Genomic DNA, 17,766 nt, shown 5'->3' on the forward strand with positions numbered 1-17,766 from the left:
TTAGTGTTGCCAATCAACCTATCCCCAGGTGCATGTCTTTGGAGGTGGGAGGAAGCCGGAGTACCCGGAGGGAACCCACGCAGTCACGGGGAGAACATGCAAACTCCATACAGAAAGACCCCAAGGCCAAGGATCGAACCCAGGACCTTCGTATTGTGAGGCACATGGCGTAACCCCTGAGCCAAAATGTGAAAAAGGTCAAAAATCCCCCCCAGGATGACATACAGGCGACCCGGGAAGAAAAAGTAAAAAAAACAGGCCAACATGTGGTAAAATGCAGAAAATTGTCTAAATCCCCCCCCCCCTCCCACTCCCCTCATGGAATGATTCGCAGGGGCACCATGGAGCCCAGAAAAGCCCAAAATGTGGAAAAATGTTTAAAAAAAAAAAAAAGGACCTGGGTAGGGAAGGCCTAAAACAGGCGAAAAGGTCAACATTCTCGCCCAAGCCTAAAACAGGTCAAAAAGTGGAAAAACCCTGCAAATGATCAAAATTCCCTCCCTGGGAGTGAGTTCCACAAGTCCCGGGAAGAGCCAAAATAAGAAAAATGTCAAAATTACCCCCGGGATGACTCACAGGTGACCCGGGAAGAAAAAGGCAAAAAACAGGCCAAAATGTGGAAAAATGCCAAAAATGGTCAAAATCCCCACCCAGAGAATGATTCGCAGGGGCCCCATGGAGCTCAGAAAAGGCGTGTCTGGAGCTCCTGGGTCCCGCTGTCCATCCCTTCCGGGTGCCCGTCTTGGTTGGGGCCTGTTGGGCCTACCGGTAGTCCCTGCGTCTATTGTGGTAGCTTGGTGCTGCAAGGTATTCCGAGGTGCTGCGAGTCGGCCAGTTGCTGGGGTAGTGACCTTGTTTGTCAGCATGTCTGTGATCTTCTTTTAATTCTTTTTTTTTAAAATTAATTAATTAATTAATTAATTTATTTATTTATTTTTTAATATATTTTATTAATATTATTTTTTAATTTTTCCCCTCCCTCAGGGGGGGGGGGCTCGGCGGGGCGGTTGCTGGTTGTTCCATCTCCATCGTTGGGGTCCCTGCGGGTGGGGTGGGTGGTTCCCGTGGCCCTGTGCCTGGGTGGTCCTGCGGCGGCCGGTTTGGGTGGGGTGGCCGGGGGCTGGCCTCGCCGCGCTCTCCGGGGGTGGGGGGGTGGGCTCGTGGGGGCCCGGTTGCCGGTGGGGCGGGGGCGGTCTTCCCGTCCGGTTGCGGGGAGTCTCTGGGTCCCTCGGGCGGGGCGTCTCGCCTTTCTGCCCGTGTGGGGTGTGGTCTCTCGCTGGCTTGGGGTCTGGCTGTCCCCTGCTTTTCTCGTGCCCTGTCCTCTGCCGGGTGCGTCTGTCTGCGGCCTGCTGCTGGCCCTTGTGGGCGGTACGGTGGGTCGGGCTCTGGGGTTCCTGTCGCTGGCCGGCTTGGCTGCGTGGGGGCGGTGGTCCCTGGTTCCCTGGGCACCACGCCTCCTGTTTGTGGGTTGGGCTCTCGGGGGTGATGGGGCCGTGCTCTGGGAGTCGAATGTATTGTACATGCAAATTCACATATGCTCACATACGTACATAGGTACCTACGCTCCCACATACATACACAAATACAGTACATATTTACCTACCTAATGTTCGTACATCCACACGCACACTCAATATACAAACATACACATACACATACTGTACATATACATTCACTGTACAAACACATATACACATTCTGTACATATACATTCATTGTACAAACACATATACACATTCTGTACATATACAAGTACATATGCATACTTACACTCATGCACATAATCACGTTTCATCAAACATATATTAATGTTGTTGCCCTAGGGTAAACTGGGTGTAACACATGGCACACTGACAAAGCTTAACCTATTGTGACTATAACAATCTACAAGGTTAATGTAGGTTGCTTCTCTTTCTCCCCCTCCATTTTTCTGCATTCTTTCGTATCTCAAGTTATCATTACGTATATGTATTGTTGCATTTAAACAACTGTATTGTTGATAATAAAGGTAAATTATTGGTATTGTTCATTATCAATAGCGCTATTTCTATTGGTATTTGTATTGATCCATTTGTAGTGTAATAATGCTCATTGTCATTTCTGTATTATTTTTTATTTTTCGCTAACTGCTTATTTGCTATTACTTTTACCATCATATTTGTACATGTCATATTTGCTGATGTTGCTCTATTGTTGTTGTTGTTGTTGTTTGCTGTTGTTGTTTTTGTCTCTCTGTCTAATCCCCCTCTTGTCCCCACAATTTCCCCCTCTGTCTTCTTTTTTTTTCTCTTTCTATCCCCTCCCGGCTGCACTAAATGATAATATAAATACATTTAATAAAGTCAAATACAAATAAGGCAACAAGAGAAGTATCCTACACTTCTCTTTTGTAAAGTAAATCTGAACAGCCGACATGGGCATCTACATCAACTATATGATTTGCCTGAGAAGCTAGATCCGGGCAGAATAAGGCAAAAAACAGGTCAAAATGTGGAAAATACAGAAAATGGTCAAAATTCCCTCCCTCTTCCCTTGTGACTCCCACAAATCCCAGGAAGCGCCAAAATGAGAAAAATGTCAAAATTCCCTCCCCGGGTGTGACTTCTAGAGAGCTGAAATGTGAGTGAAAAAGGTCAAAAACAGGCCAAAATGTTGAAAAATGCCAAAAATGGTCAAGATTCCGCCCCAGGAAATGATTCACAGGGGCCCCATGGAGCTCAGAAAAGGCCAAAAATGTGAAAAATTGTCAAAATTCCCTCCCCGGAAGTGAGTTCCACAAGTCCCGGGAAGAGCCAAAATAAGAAGGATTTAAAAATATTACCCCCCAGGATGACTCACAGGTGACCCGGGAAGAAAAAAGGCAAAAACAGGCTAAAATGTGGAAAAATGCCAAAAATGGTTAAGATTCCCTCCCTGGGTGTGAGTTCCACAAGTCCCAGGAAGAGCCAAAATGAGAATAAAAAAAAAAAAAAACCCCGGGATGATCCGGGAAGAAAAAGGCAAAATTGGAAAAATGCGGAAAATGGCAAAAATTCCCCAAATGAGAACCAAAATGAGAGAAATGTTAGCATTTTTTGCTGACTTTTCACCAAGCGGCCCTTGGGTGCAAAAGTGTGGCCATGTAATTGTGTTATTTATCTTTTGTGTAGCAATCTGAACTGGATCACCAGCAGTCCACCAGAGCAGGCAGTAAACCACACAAAGTGAAATACGTGGCATACTTAGAAAGAAAAAAAAAAACACTCATTCGCGGCAGACAAACGTCAGCGGCTGTCAGAACGCCACTTGACCTCTTGACCTGTGCGTCACAAGCGGAGAAGTTAAAGGGCAAAAGGTCGCTGCAGACGCAGGTGGCTGACTTGTTTAGGAGCTAAAACTAATAAAAGATCACCTGATCCATGTACCTTTAACATGTGAACAAAAACAGCTAAACAAATGAATATATATTAATATAAATATATTCGTTAAGTCAGGAAAAAACACGGAGGCTATTTCATCCCTACAAGCCTGTTTTGCAGGTTTATATATATATATATATATATATATATATATATATATATATATATATATATATATATATATATATATATATATATATATATATATATAAATATATACATATATACACATACATATATACACATACATATATATGTATGTATATATATATATATACATATATACACATACATATATACATATACATATATATGTATGTATATATATATGTGTATATTTATATATATATATATATATATATATATTCATATATATACACATACATATATATGTATATATACATATATATACACATACACATATATATATACACATACATATACATATATATACACATACATATATGTATATATATATATATATATATACATATATATACATATATATATGTATATATATATATGTATACATATATATATATATATATATATATATATATATATATATATATATATATATATATGTATACACATATATATATATATATATATATATACATATATATACATGGCCCTGCGATGAGGTGGCGACTTGTCCAGGGTGTACCCCGCCTTCCGCCCGATTGTAGCTGAGATAGGCTCCAGCGCCCCCCGCGACCCCAAAGGGAATAAGCGGTAGAAAATGGATGGCTGGATATATATACATTATATATATATATAAATATATATATATTTATAAGGTAATGTACAGTATGTAATGCATGATTGTCCAGTTTTGCATGAAAGGGAGTGGGAAGAAGATAACTTATTTAATCCCACCCCCAGTTCTCCATTCAGATGTTGTATCATAGTGGCATTACCACAGGTAACAATAATTATTACACTGTAACAATAATTATTACACTGTAACAATAATTTGTATCAACAATGTAGGAATAATGAATATATCAACAATGGTAATAGACAAAATGCCAACAATGGTAATAGACAACATGATAAGGAAACATTGAGCACATGGTAACACTATGAGTAGAGCAGCAGCAGGTCAAATTAAAGACCCTCATCTCTATATTTGAACCAGACCCCATGTTTGTAGAATAGTTTAAATCAATATCGATATACAATTATATATATATATATATATATATATATATATATATATATATATATATATATATATATATATATATATATATATATATATATACATATATATATATATACATATATATATATATATATATATATATATATATATATATATATATATATATATATATAGGCCTACTCAGTGGCTTAGTGGTTAGAGTGTCCGTCCTGAGATCGGTAGGTTGGGAGTTCAAATCCCGGCCGAGTCATACCAAAGACTATAAAAATGGGACCCATTACCTCCCTGCTTGGCACTCAGCATCAAGGGTTGGAATTGGGGGTTAAATCACCAAAATGATTCCCGGGCGCAGCCACCGCTGCTGCCCACTGCTCCCCTCACCTCCCAGGGGGTGATCAAGGGTGATGGGTCAAATGCAGAGAATAATTTCGCCACACCTAGTGTGTGTGTGACAATCATTGGTACTTTAACTTTATATATATATATATATATATATATATATATACAGTACAGGCCAAAAGTTAGGACACACCTTCTCATTCAATGTGTTTTCTTTGTTTTCTTGACTATTTACGTAGTAGATTGTCACATGAAAACTATGAATGAACACATGTGGAGTTACAGTATGTACTTAACAAAAAAAGGTGAAATGACTGAAAACATGTTTTACATTCTAGTTTCTTCAAAATAGCCACCCTTTATGTACTCTGATTATTGCTTTGCACACCCATAGCATTCTCTCCATGAGCTTCAAGAGGTAGTCACCTGAAATGGTTGTCACTCCTCAGGTGTGCCTTACCAGGGTTGATTAGTGGAATGTCCTACTTGATCAATGGGGTTGGGACCATCAGGTGTGTTGTGAATGAGAAGGTGTGTCCAAACGTTTGGCCTGTACTGTACATGCTGTATATACCCCTGGTCTAACCTGTGATGGGCTGGAGGGTGTACCCGTCCCTTGCCCAGTAAGTCAGCTTGGAAAGGCCCCGTGACCCCCAGAGCTGCACAGAAAAGTGGTATTACAAATGAACACGCACAGCAGGAGGTCCCATGCAGCACGCCTCCACACTGCTTCCATTAAACATCAATGGAGTGTTTCAAGCACGCCTGTTAAACACTCACTCATGCACGCGCACACACACACACACACACACACACACACACACACACGCGCGCACACACACACACACACACACACACACACACACACACACACACACACACACACACACACACACACACACACACACACACACACACACACACACACACACACACGCTGTGTAGTATGACCCTAGCATGTTGCGTGACCGACTACAAAGATTTGTTCCAGTCGGACGATAGCGAGCGTTCACTCGTTTATGATTTATGGAGCATTTCATGACATCATTACAACTTCGATTAAGCCCCGCCTACAAAGAAAGGCCAACCTTTCTCCTGCGATATGAAGGATTTAATAGACTTTAAAGGGCGCTGAGGTCATCAATAATGGATACCAGCTTGACAGAGGGTTTTTTTTTGTGTAAGGTATGTTTTCATGGCTTGCAGCTCGTCTAGTCCAGGGGTGTCCAAAGTGCGGCCCAGGGACCGTTTGTGGTAATAATATTTAGTGCCGTATTGGTGGAATAGAGCGACTCCCATTGGCTCAATTTTTAGCTGACTTTTGCTAGCGTTTATTTACAAATGCATAAATAATATAACAAAAAGTGGAACAGGTGTAATGTAACAAGAACATGTTGCAATGAAACTAATAACACAAAGCCGACATTTAGGCAGTTTTTCCCTTTAAAATTGTCATTGCACAAACATTTTTAAATTGTTATCAAGAGGCAACATTTTTAACAATAATAGTTTAAATATTAGCATGCTAGCTTTTTTTTTGTGCTAATTTTACATGTATTACTCAGAGTCAAATATTTTGTTACCTGCTGTCAAAACTCTAAAGACCGACTGCACAGTTCCTGTCTTATTTGATAGTTCTTCATGGCTATGAGAGACGACGCTGGCTGCTGCCAGATCATTATTAATAAAAAACGACCGACAGGAAGGCGAGAAACACTTTTTACTTCAACAGACTCTCGCGTCATACCTACCGTCAAATCTCTAAAGACCGACTGCACAGTTCCTGTCTTATTTGATAGTTTTTCATGGCTATGAGAGATGATGATGGCTGCTGCCAGATCATTATTAATAAAAAACGACCGACAGGAAGGCGAGAAACACTTTTTCTTTCAACACTCTCGCGCCGTATGTGCCGTTAAAACTCTAAAGACCAACTGCACAGTTCCTGTCTTATTTGATAGTTTTTCATGGCTATGAGAGATGATGATGGCTGCTGCCAGATCATTATTAAAAAAAAACGACCGACAGGAAGGCGAGAAACACTTTTTCTTTCAACAGACTCTCGCGCTGTACCGGCCGTCAAAACTCTAAAGAGCAACTGCACAGTTCCTGTCTTATTTGATAGTTTTTCATGGCTATGAGAGACGATGCTGGCTGCTGCCAGATCATTATTAAGAAAAAACGACCGACAGGAAGGCGAGAAACACTTTTTCTTTCAACAGACTCTCGCGCCGTACCTGCCGCCCCAACTCTAAAGACCGACTGCACAGTCCCTGTCTTATTTGATAGTTTTTCATGGCTATGAGAGACGACGCTGGCTGCTGCCAGATCATTATTAAGAAAAAATGACCGACAGGAAGGCGAAAAACACTTATTTCAATAGACTCTCGCGCCGTACCTGCCGTCAAATCTCTAAAGACCGACTGCACAGTTCCTGTCTTATTTGATAGTTTTTCATGGCTATGAGAGATGATGCTGGCAGCTGCCAGATCATTATTAGGAAAAAACGACCGACAGGAAGGCGAAAAACACTTATTTCAACAGACTCTCGCGCCGTACCTGCTGTCAAAACTCTAAAGACCGACTGCACAGTCCCTGTCTTATTTGATAGTTTTTAACGGCTATGAGAGATGATGATGGCTGCTGCCAGATCATTATTAAGAAAAAATGACCGACAGGAAGGCGAGAAACACTTTTTCTTTCAACACTCTCGCGCCGTAAGTGCCGTCAAAACTCTAAAGACCGACTGCACAGTTCCTGTCTTATTTGATAGTTTTTCATGGCTATGAGAGATGATGCTGACTGCTGCCAGATCATTATTAAGAAAAAACGACCAACAGGAAGGCGAGAAACACTTATTTCAACAGACTCTCGCGCCGTACCTGCCGCCAAAACTCTGAAGACCGACTGCACAGTTCCTGTCTTATTTGATCGTTTTTCATGGCTATGAGAGATGATGATGGCTGCTGCCAGATCATTATTAAGAAAAAACGACCGACAGGAAGTCGAAAAACACTTATTTCAACAGACTCTCGCGCTGTACCTGCCGTCAAAACTCTTAAGACCGACTGCACAGTTCCTGTCTTATTTGATAGTTCTTCATGGCTATGAGAGACAACGCTGGCTGCTGCCAGATCATTATTAAGAAAAAACGACCGACAGGAAGGCGAGAAACACTTTTTACTTCAACAGACTCTCGCGTCATACTTACCGTCAAATCTCTAAAGACCGACTGCACAGTTCCTGTCTTATTTGATAGTTTTTCATGGCTATGAGAGACGACGCTGGCTGCTGCCAGATCATTATTAAGAAAAATCGACCGACAGAAAGGCGAGAAACACTTATTTCAACAGACTCTCGCGCCGTACCTGCCGCCAAAACTCTAAAGACCGACTGCACAGTCCCTGTCTTATTTGATAGTTTTTCATGGCTATGAGAGACGACGCTGGCTGCTGCCAGATCATTATTAAGAAAAAACGACCGACAGGAAGGTGAGAATCACTTTTTCTTTCAGCACTCTCGCGCCGTACGTGCCGTCAAAACTCTAAAGACCGACTGCACAGTTCCTGTCTTATTTGATAGTTTTTCATGGCTATGAGAGACGACACTGGCTGCTGCCAGATCACTATTAAGAAAAAACGACCGACAGGAAGGCGAGAAACACTTATTTCAAAAGACTCTCGCGCCGTACCTGCTGTCAAAACTCTAAAGACCGACTGCACAGTTCCTGTCTTATTTGATCTTTTTTCATGGCTATGAGAGACGACGCTGGCTGCTGCCAGATCATTATTAAGAAAAAACGACCGACAGAAAGGCGAAAAACACTTATTTCAACAGACTCTCGCGCCGTAGCTGCTGTCAAAACTCTAAAGACCGACTGCACAGTTCCTGTCTTATTTGATCGTTTTTCATGGCTATGAGAGATGACGCTGGCTGCTGCCAGATCATTATTAAGAAAAAACGACCGACAGGAAGGCGAAAAACACTTATTTCAACAGACTCTCGCGCCGTACCTGCCGCCAAAACTCTAAAGACCGACTGCACAGTCCCTGTCTTATTTGATAGTTTTTCATGGCTATGAGAGACGACGCTGGCTGCTGCCAGATCATTATTAAGAAAAAGCGACCGACAGGAAGGCGAGAAACACTTATTTCAACAGACTCTCGCGCCGTACCTGCTGTCAAAACTCTAAAGACCGACTGCACAATTCCTGTCTTATTTGATAGTTTTTCATGGCTATGAGAGATGATGATGGCTGCTGCCAGATCATTATTAAGAAAAAACAACCGACAGGAAGGCGAGAAAGACTTTTTCTTTCAACAGACTCTCGCGCCGTACCTGCTATCAAAACTCTGAAGACCGACTGCACAGTTCCTGTCTTAATTGATAGTTTTTCATGGCTATGAGAGACAACGCTGGCTGCTGCCAGATCATTATTAAGAAAAAACGACTGACAGGAAGGCGAGAAACACTTTTTCTTTCAACACTCTCGCGCCGTACGTGCCGTCAAAACTCTAAAGACCGACTGCACAGTTCCTGTCTTATTTGATAGTTTTTCATGGCTATGAGAGACGACGCTGGCTGCTGCCAGATCCTTATTAAGAAAAAACGACCGTCAGGAAGGCGAGAAACACTTATTTCAACAGACTCTCGCGCCGTACCTGCCGTCAAAACTCTAAAGACCGACTGCACAGTTCCTGTCTTATTTGATAGTTTTTCTTGGCTATGAGAGACGACGCTGACTGCTGCCAGATCATTATTAAGAAAAAACGACCGACAGGAAGGCGAGAAACACTTTTTCTTTCAACACTCTCGCGCAGTACGTGCCATCAAAACTCTAAAGACCGACTGCACAGTTCCTGTCTTATTTGATCGTTTTTCATGGCTATGAGAGACGACGCTGGCTGCTGCCAGATCATTATTAAGAAAAAACGACCGACAGGAAGGCGAAAAACACTTATTTCAACAGACTCTCGCGCCGTACCTGCTGTCAAAACTCTAAAGACCGACTGCACAGTCCCTGTCTTATTTGATAGTTTTTCATGGCTATGAGAGACGACGCTGGCTGCTGCCAGATCATTATTAAGAAAAAACGACCGACAGGAAGGCGAGAAACACTTATTTCAACAGACTCACGCGCCGTACCTGCCGTCAAAACTCTAAATACCGACTGCACAGTCCCTGTCTTATTTGATAGTTTTTCATGGCTATGAGAGATGAATCTGGCTGCTGCCAGATCATTATTAAGAAAAAACGACCGACAGGAAGGCGAAAAACACTTATTTCAACAGACTCTCGCGCCGTAGCTGCTGTCAAAACTCTAAAGACCGACTGCACAGTCCCTGTCTTATTTGATAGTTTTTCATGGCTATGAGAGATGATGCTGGCTGCTGCCAGATCCTTATTAAGAAAAAACGACCGACAGGAAGGCGAGAAACACTTACTTCAACAGACTCTTACGCCGTACCTGCCGTCAAAACTCTAAAGATCGACTGCACAGTTCCTGTCTTATTTGATCGTTTTTCATGGCTATGAGAGACGACGCTGGCTGCTGCCAGATCATTATTAAGAAAAAACGACCGACAGGAAGGCGAGAAACACTTATTTAAACAGACTCTCGCGCCGTACCTGCCGCCAAAACTCTGAAGACCGACTGCACAGTTCCTGTCTTATTTGATAGTTTTTCATGGCTATGAGAGATGATGCTGGCTGCTGCCAGATCATTATTAAGAAAAAACGACCGACAGGAAGGCGAGAAACACTTTTTCTTTCAACACTCTCGCGCCGTATGTGCCGTCAAAACTCTAAAGACCGACTGCACAGTCCCTGTCTTATTTGATAGTTTTTCATGGCTATGAGAGACGACGCTGGCTGCTGCCAGATCATTAAGAAAAAACGGCCGACAGGAAGGCGAAAAACACTTATTTCAAAAGACTCTCGCGCCGTAGCTGCTGTCAAAACTCTAAAGACCGACTGCACAGTCCCTGTCTTATTTGATAGTTTTTCATGACTATGAGAGATGATGCTGGCTGCTGCCAGATCATTATTAAGAAAAAACGACCGACAGGAAGGCGAAAAACACTTATTTCAACAGACTCTCGCGCCGTACCTGCCGTCAAAACTCTAAAGACCGACTGCACAGTTCCTGTCTTATTTGATCGTTTTTCATGGCTATGAGAGACGACGCTGGCTGCTGCCAGATCATTATTAAGAAAAAACGACCGACAGGAAGGCGAAAAACACTTATTTCAAAAGACTCTCGCGCCGTAGCTGCTGTCAAAACTCTAAAGACCGACTGCACAGTCCCTGTCTTATTTGATAGTTTTTCATGGCTATGAGAGATGATGCTGGCTGCTGCCAGATCCTTATTAAGAAAAAACGACCGACAGGAAGGCGAGAAACACTTACTTCAACAGACTCTTACGCCGTACCTGCCGTCAAAACTCTAAAGATCGACTGCACAGTTCCTGTCTTATTTGATCGTTTTTCATGGCTATGAGAGACGACGCTGGCTGCTGCCAGATCATTATTAAGAAAAAACGACCGACAGGAAGGCGAGAAACACTTATTTAAACAGACTCTCGCGCCGTACCTGCCGCCAAAACTCTGAAGACCGACTGCACAGTTCCTGTCTTATTTGATAGTTTTTCATGGCTATGAGAGATGATGCTGGCTGCTGCCAGATCATTATTAAGAAAAAACGACCGACAGGAAGGCGAGAAACACTTTTTCTTTCAACACTCTCGCGCCGTATGTGCCGTCAAAACTCTAAAGACCGACTGCACAGTCCCTGTCTTATTTGATAGTTTTTCATGGCTATGAGAGACGACGCTGGCTGCTGCCAGATCATTAAGAAAAAACGGCCGACAGGAAGGCGAAAAACACTTATTTCAAAAGACTCTCGCGCCGTAGCTGCTGTCAAAACTCTAAAGACCGACTGCACAGTCCCTGTCTTATTTGATAGTTTTTCATGACTATGAGAGATGATGCTGGCTGCTGCCAGATCATTATTAAGAAAAAACGACCGACAGGAAGGCGAAAAACACTTATTTCAACAGACTCTCGCGCCGTACCTGCCGTCAAAACTCTAAAGACCGACTGCACAGTTCCTGTCTTATTTGATCGTTTTTCATGGCTATGAGAGACGACGCTGGCTGCTGCCAGATCATTATTAAGAAAAAACGACCGACAGGAAGGCGAGAAACACTTATTTCAAAAGACTCTCGCGCCGTAGCTGCTGTCAAAACTCTAAAGACCGACTGCACAGTCCCTGTCTTATTTGATAGTTTTTCATGGCTATGAGAGACGACGCTGGCTGCTGCCAGATCATTATTAAGAAAAAACGACCGACAGGAAGGCGAGAAACACTTATTTCAACAGACTCTCGCGCTGTACCTGCCGCCAAAACTCTGAAGACCGACTGCACAGTTCCTGTCTTATTTGATAGTTTTTCATGGCTATGAGAGACGACGCTGGCTGCTGCCAGATCATTATTAAGAAAAAACGACTGACAGGAAGGCGAGAAACACTTTTTCTTTCAACACTCTCGCGCCGTACGTGCCGTCAAAACTCTAAAGACCGACTGCACAGTTCCTGTATTATTTGATAGTTTTTCATGGCTATGAGAGACGACGCTGGCTGCTGCCAGATCATTATTAAGAAAAAACGACTGACAGGAAGGCGAGAAACACTTTTTCTTTCAACACTCTCGCGCCGTACGTGCCGTCAAAACTCTAAAGACCGACTGCACAGTTCCTGTATTATTTGATCGTTTTTCTTGGCTATGAGAGACGACGCTGGCTGCTGCCAGATCATTATTAAGAAAAAACGACCGACAGGAAGGCGAGAAACACGCTAATGGGTCATGTGTGATGTCTCACCTCTCCCCGAGTGCACGGGTACGCCTTGGAGTATTTGGACGTGCACGTGGCGCCGTCCCTCCCAGAGTTTGCCTTGCCCTCGGCGAGCCCGTAAGCGGCGCTGCAGTTAGCGGCGTAGTACTGCAGCATCCGCCACGTCCGCCCAAAGTCCTGCGAGCGCTCCAGCGTCATGGCGGCGGGCCGCGCCGAGCGGAACACCACGATGAGGTGCGTGAAGTAGAACTCCGCCTCCAGGTCCAACTGCACCGTCTCCGACTCAACGCCCTCGGCCGACTGCCACCAGGTGTCGGGGTGGCGGAAGGAGGAGTCGGACATGGCGGCGGCCAGGTGGGCCAGGTGCGGGAGGGCGGCGTTGCACTTGCCGCACTTGGCGGCGCCGCACGCCAGACCCGGGTCGGCGTGGGCGCAGTAGGGCTCGGTGCCGTTGTTGCCGCACGCGGTTTGGGTCAGGACGCGGCGGCCCAGGGCCAGGTTGCCCATGCGAGGGTTGCAGGCCCGGCTCTCGCAGCGGGGGGCCACGCCCGCACGGAACACCTCTGAGGGACACAAAAAAAAAGCCAGTTAGTAAACACAGGAAGGTGTTGCCAGCTGAGTCTGGAGAATTGAGGCCGCCGCAGCGCGTGCATGTGAACAAGTCAAGAGGTTTACCTCCGTCGGAAGCGTTATGCAAAAGGGATAATGGCGCCATTGTGCACCTGCCGGCCTCAGACTGTGACACAGATCAAGTTTGGCAGCTCGGGCCAGGACGAGCGGCGTTTAGACGCCTTCCAGATGCTCCGCAAAGCCCCTCAGGGGCTGCACTGCAAAAACTGAAATCTAAGTAAGATGAAATATCTCAAATAAGGGTGATATTTGCTTATTTTCTGTCTGATAAGATAATTCTTCTCACTAAGCAGATTTTATGTTAGAGTGTTTTACTTGTTTTAAGTGTTTTGGTCCTAAATGATCTCAGTAAGATATTACAGCTTGTTGCTAAGATTTGATGACCTATATTGAGTAAAACATGCTTGAAACTAGAATATCAAGTGTTGCAAAGCTGTGTCATCAACACTCACAAGTATAAAACTACTTTTTTTAAAGTAATCATTTCTTATTTCAAGCATGAACAAAAACAATCATGACTTTGACACAATTGTGTCTCATAATTAAAACAGATGATTGCAGTTTTATTTTCAATGAAACAATAGAAAATAAGTACCGTATTTTTCGGACTATAAGTCGCAGTTTTTTTCATAGTTTGACTTATACTCAGGAGCGACTTATGTGTGAAATTATTAACACATTAGCGTAAAATATCAAATAATATTATTGATCTCATTCACGTAAGAGACTAGACGTATAAGATTTCATGGGATTTAGCGATTAGATTGTTTGGTAAACGTATAGCATGTTCTATATGTTATAGTTATTTGAATGACTCTTACCATAATATGTTACGTTAACATACCAGTTGGTTATTTATGCCTCATATAACGTACACTTATTCAGCCTGTTGTTCACTATTCTTGATTTATTTTAAATTGCCTTTCAAATGTCTATTCTTGCTGTTGGCTTTTATCAAATACATTTCCCCCAAAAATGCGACTTATACTCCAGTGTGACTTATATATGTTTTTTTCCTTCTTTATTATGCATTTTCGGCCGGTGCGACTTATACTCCGGAGCGACTTATAGTCCGAAAAATACGGTAAAACATGCTTGAAACTAGAATATCAAGTGTTGCAAAGCTGTGTCATCAACACTCACAAGTATAAAACTACTTTTTTAAAGTAATAATTTCTTATTTCAAGCATGAACAAAAAAAATCATGACTTTGACACAATTGTGTCTCATAATTAAAACAGATGACTTTGCGGTTTTGTTTTGAATGAAACAATAGAAAATCCATCCATCCATTTTCTACCGCTTATTCCCTTTGGGGTCGCGGGGGCGCTGGAGCCTATCTCAGCTACAATCGAGCGGAAGGCGGGGTACACCCTGGACAAGTCGCCACCTCATCACGGACAATAGAAAATAGGTACTCATATAGTAGTACAGTTGGCACAGTACAGTAAACTGACAGTTAATATTTAAACATTTAACATGTGACATCCATCCATCCATCCATCTTCTTCCGCTTATCCGAGGTCGGGTCGCGGGGGCAGCAGCCTAAGCAGGGAAGCCCAGACTTTCCTCTCCCCATCCCGAGGCGTTCCCAGGCCAGCCGGGAGACATAGTCTTCCCAACGTGTCCTGGGTCTTCCCCGTGGCCTCCTACCGGTTGGACATGCCCTAAACACCTCCCTAGGGAGGCGTTCTTGTGGCATCCTGACCAGGTGCCCGAACCACCTCATCTGGCTCCTCTCCATGTGGAGGAGCAGTGGTTTTACTTTGAGCTCCTTCCGGATGGCAGAGCTTCTCACCCTATCTCTAAGGGAGAGACCCACCACCCGGCGGAGGAAACTCATTTCGGCCGCTTGTACCCGTGATCTTGTCCTTTCGGTCATAACCCAAAGCTCATGACCATAGGTGAGGATGGGAACGTAGATCGACATGTGACATTTCTAACTATTTATGAACAGAAATAGTTCATGCACATTCAGGTAAATTCTTCAAAATGACAATTAAAAAGCACGCACTTGGCGCGATGATGTCATGTTATCCATGGAAAAATGCATTTTTAGACCATATGATTTTCCTGAGTGGCTAGGAGACCCCGAGAGTAACAAGTGGTTGCCTTGTTGCCTTTCCATTAAGAACAATAAATGACTTTTTAGTATAAGTTTGCTCGTTTCAAGAAATGTAATGCCGAGCGCATATCATTATGTCAAGATAATGGCACTAGCATTTACTTCATTTAAGAATATTTTTCAACATATTGAGCAAAAAGGTCTTTTTTTTTCTACCAAGAAAAGTGCACTTGTTATTAGTGAGAATATACTTATTTGAAGGTATTTTGGGGTTCATTGAGGTTAGCTCATTTTACTTGTTTGGGAAAGTCTTGACAAGCCAAATGTTCTTGTTCTATTGGCAGATAATTTTGCTTAGTTCAAATAAAATACCCCTCATTTTTGTATTTTTTTTTCTTGTTTTTGAACACTGACTTTTTGCAGTGTGGTGTTGGATTATATAACAGTCTGAGGGTGGCGAGGTCGCGGGGGGGGAAACACTCTCTGCTCATCAGCGGGCGGTCAGTGAACAGTTGTCACTTTTCAATAACGAACCTCATAGCAAATCAGGCCAAGTTAACAAGAGCGGAACGAGCTTGCTCACTGTTGTTGTGCTCAATCATGAGGTGGAGATTACAAACCTGAGGGCAGAGACGCTGCAGAGTAATGCCGAATGATTGTCTAGCCTTGAATAAAAGTGGCTGAGCGTGTTACAGTTATGTGGCGACTCTTGCGATAAAGAAAAGGTGAAATTGACAATATTCCAATGGAGTTCTGAATGTAGATGTGACGGCATAATGGTAAGACTGACCTGCACCTGACAACATGACAACGCTCATCACCAGCACCAGCAGCAGCATGACGAGGGCCTCTGTACAATCCACAGGAGGTGCACGGAAAGGGGGCAGGTGGTGCAAAGAAAGGTGCGCGCGTTCAAATCCGGTGTGGACTTTCTCTGTCACTCAGCTGAGATCCACTGAGGCGGAGGCGTGCGGAGGACTGAGGCAGGAGCAAGCATGATCCCACACGGCGCCTGAAGAAGAGCAGCGAGGAGGAGGAGGAGGAGGAGGAAGAGGAGGAGGAGTGAAAGTCCAGCTCGTGTGCCACCGATCCAAGACCTGCAGAGTCTTTCATTTCCACGCAGTGCTTTGCAAGTCCCACTTAGGAGTGCACACACACACACACACACACACACACACACACACACGCACACACACACACACACACACACACACACACAGTGAGGGAGTGTGAGGGAGCTCCGCCTCCTTCTTTCCCACTCTGCACTTCCCACTCACTTAAAGGAACATTCCAGACTGGGATGGCGCGTCACACGGGACCTTCGGGGGAGTTGTTGTGCAAGTAAAAGTCAATAAGAGCATTTTTCTCTCACTTCCAAAAATACACAACGCAAAGACTTTGATGATGATAAAAAAAAACAACAACGTCTGAAATCACACACAAAGCAAACGGCAACTGATAGAGAATGATTTATTTATGCTTGATCTGTGCACACCTGGACTTTAATCACTGAACACATTGAGCAAACTATTCATGTATATATATATATATATATATATATATATATATATATATATATATATATATATATATATATATATATATATATATATATATATATATATATATATATATATATATATATATATTTATATATATACATATACATATACATACATACATACATATATATATATATACATGAATAGTTTGCTCAATGTGTTCAGTGATTAAAGTCCAGGTGTGCACAGATCAAGCATAAATAAATCATTCTCTATCAGTTGCCGTTTGCTTTGTGTGTGATTTCAGACGTTGTTGTTTTTTATATATATATACATATACACATACATACATACATACATATATGTATTTGTATTTCCTAGAATTCCCAGTTTTCCTGGACATTTTTCCCATTCAAAATGAATTGGCCATTTTTCAAACTTCCACCATTTCCACATTTTTCAACCTATTCCAGGGGTCGGCAACCCGCGGCTCCGGAGCCGCATGCGGCTCTTTGATCATTCTGATGCGGCTCAGCTGCGTACTTGCCGACCCCCCCGATTTTCCCGGGAGACTTCCGGATTTCGGTGCCTCTCGCAGGAAACACCTGGGATTAATATTCTCCGATAATCACCCTTACAATAATAATAAGGGCGTGCCATGATGGTACAGCATTTAGCGCCCTCTACAATCTGTATTAACAGTTTGCCAGCCCAACTTCTTGTTATATGTATCTTCTGCTCGCACGCAAGTAACAGCAAGGCATACATGGTCAACAGCCACACAGGTTATACTGACGGTGGCTATATAAAA

At 43.1% G+C, this 17,766-nt stretch overlaps 1 protein-coding gene across 3 annotated transcripts in view; it reads right to left on the reverse strand.

Annotated features, from left to right (window-relative positions):
- Positions 1-17,766, reverse strand: part of ntn4 (netrin 4) — a 101,627-nt gene that overhangs the window by 60,624 nt on the left and 23,237 nt on the right. Inside the window, exons 3-6 of one of the 3 annotated variants that reach the window (XM_061983664.2) lie at positions 16,731-16,772; positions 16,244-16,592; positions 13,434-13,594; positions 12,786-13,321 (exon numbers count right to left, since the gene is read on the reverse strand). In XM_061983664.2, coding sequence (XP_061839648.1) covers positions 12,786-13,321; positions 13,434-13,473 — 576 coding nt within the window. In that variant the 5' untranslated portion in view covers positions 13,474-13,594; positions 16,244-16,592; positions 16,731-16,772. Of the gene's footprint in view, positions 1-12,785; positions 13,322-13,433; positions 13,595-16,243; positions 16,609-16,730; positions 16,773-17,766 lie in introns of those variants that run through there. The other 2 variants (XM_061983662.2, XM_061983663.1) reach the window with 2 other exon arrangements.

This window comes from Nerophis lumbriciformis, linkage group LG25 (assembly GCF_033978685.3).
Source record: "Nerophis lumbriciformis linkage group LG25, RoL_Nlum_v2.1, whole genome shotgun sequence".
Classification (NCBI taxonomy): domain Eukaryota; kingdom Metazoa; phylum Chordata; class Actinopteri; order Syngnathiformes; family Syngnathidae; genus Nerophis; species Nerophis lumbriciformis.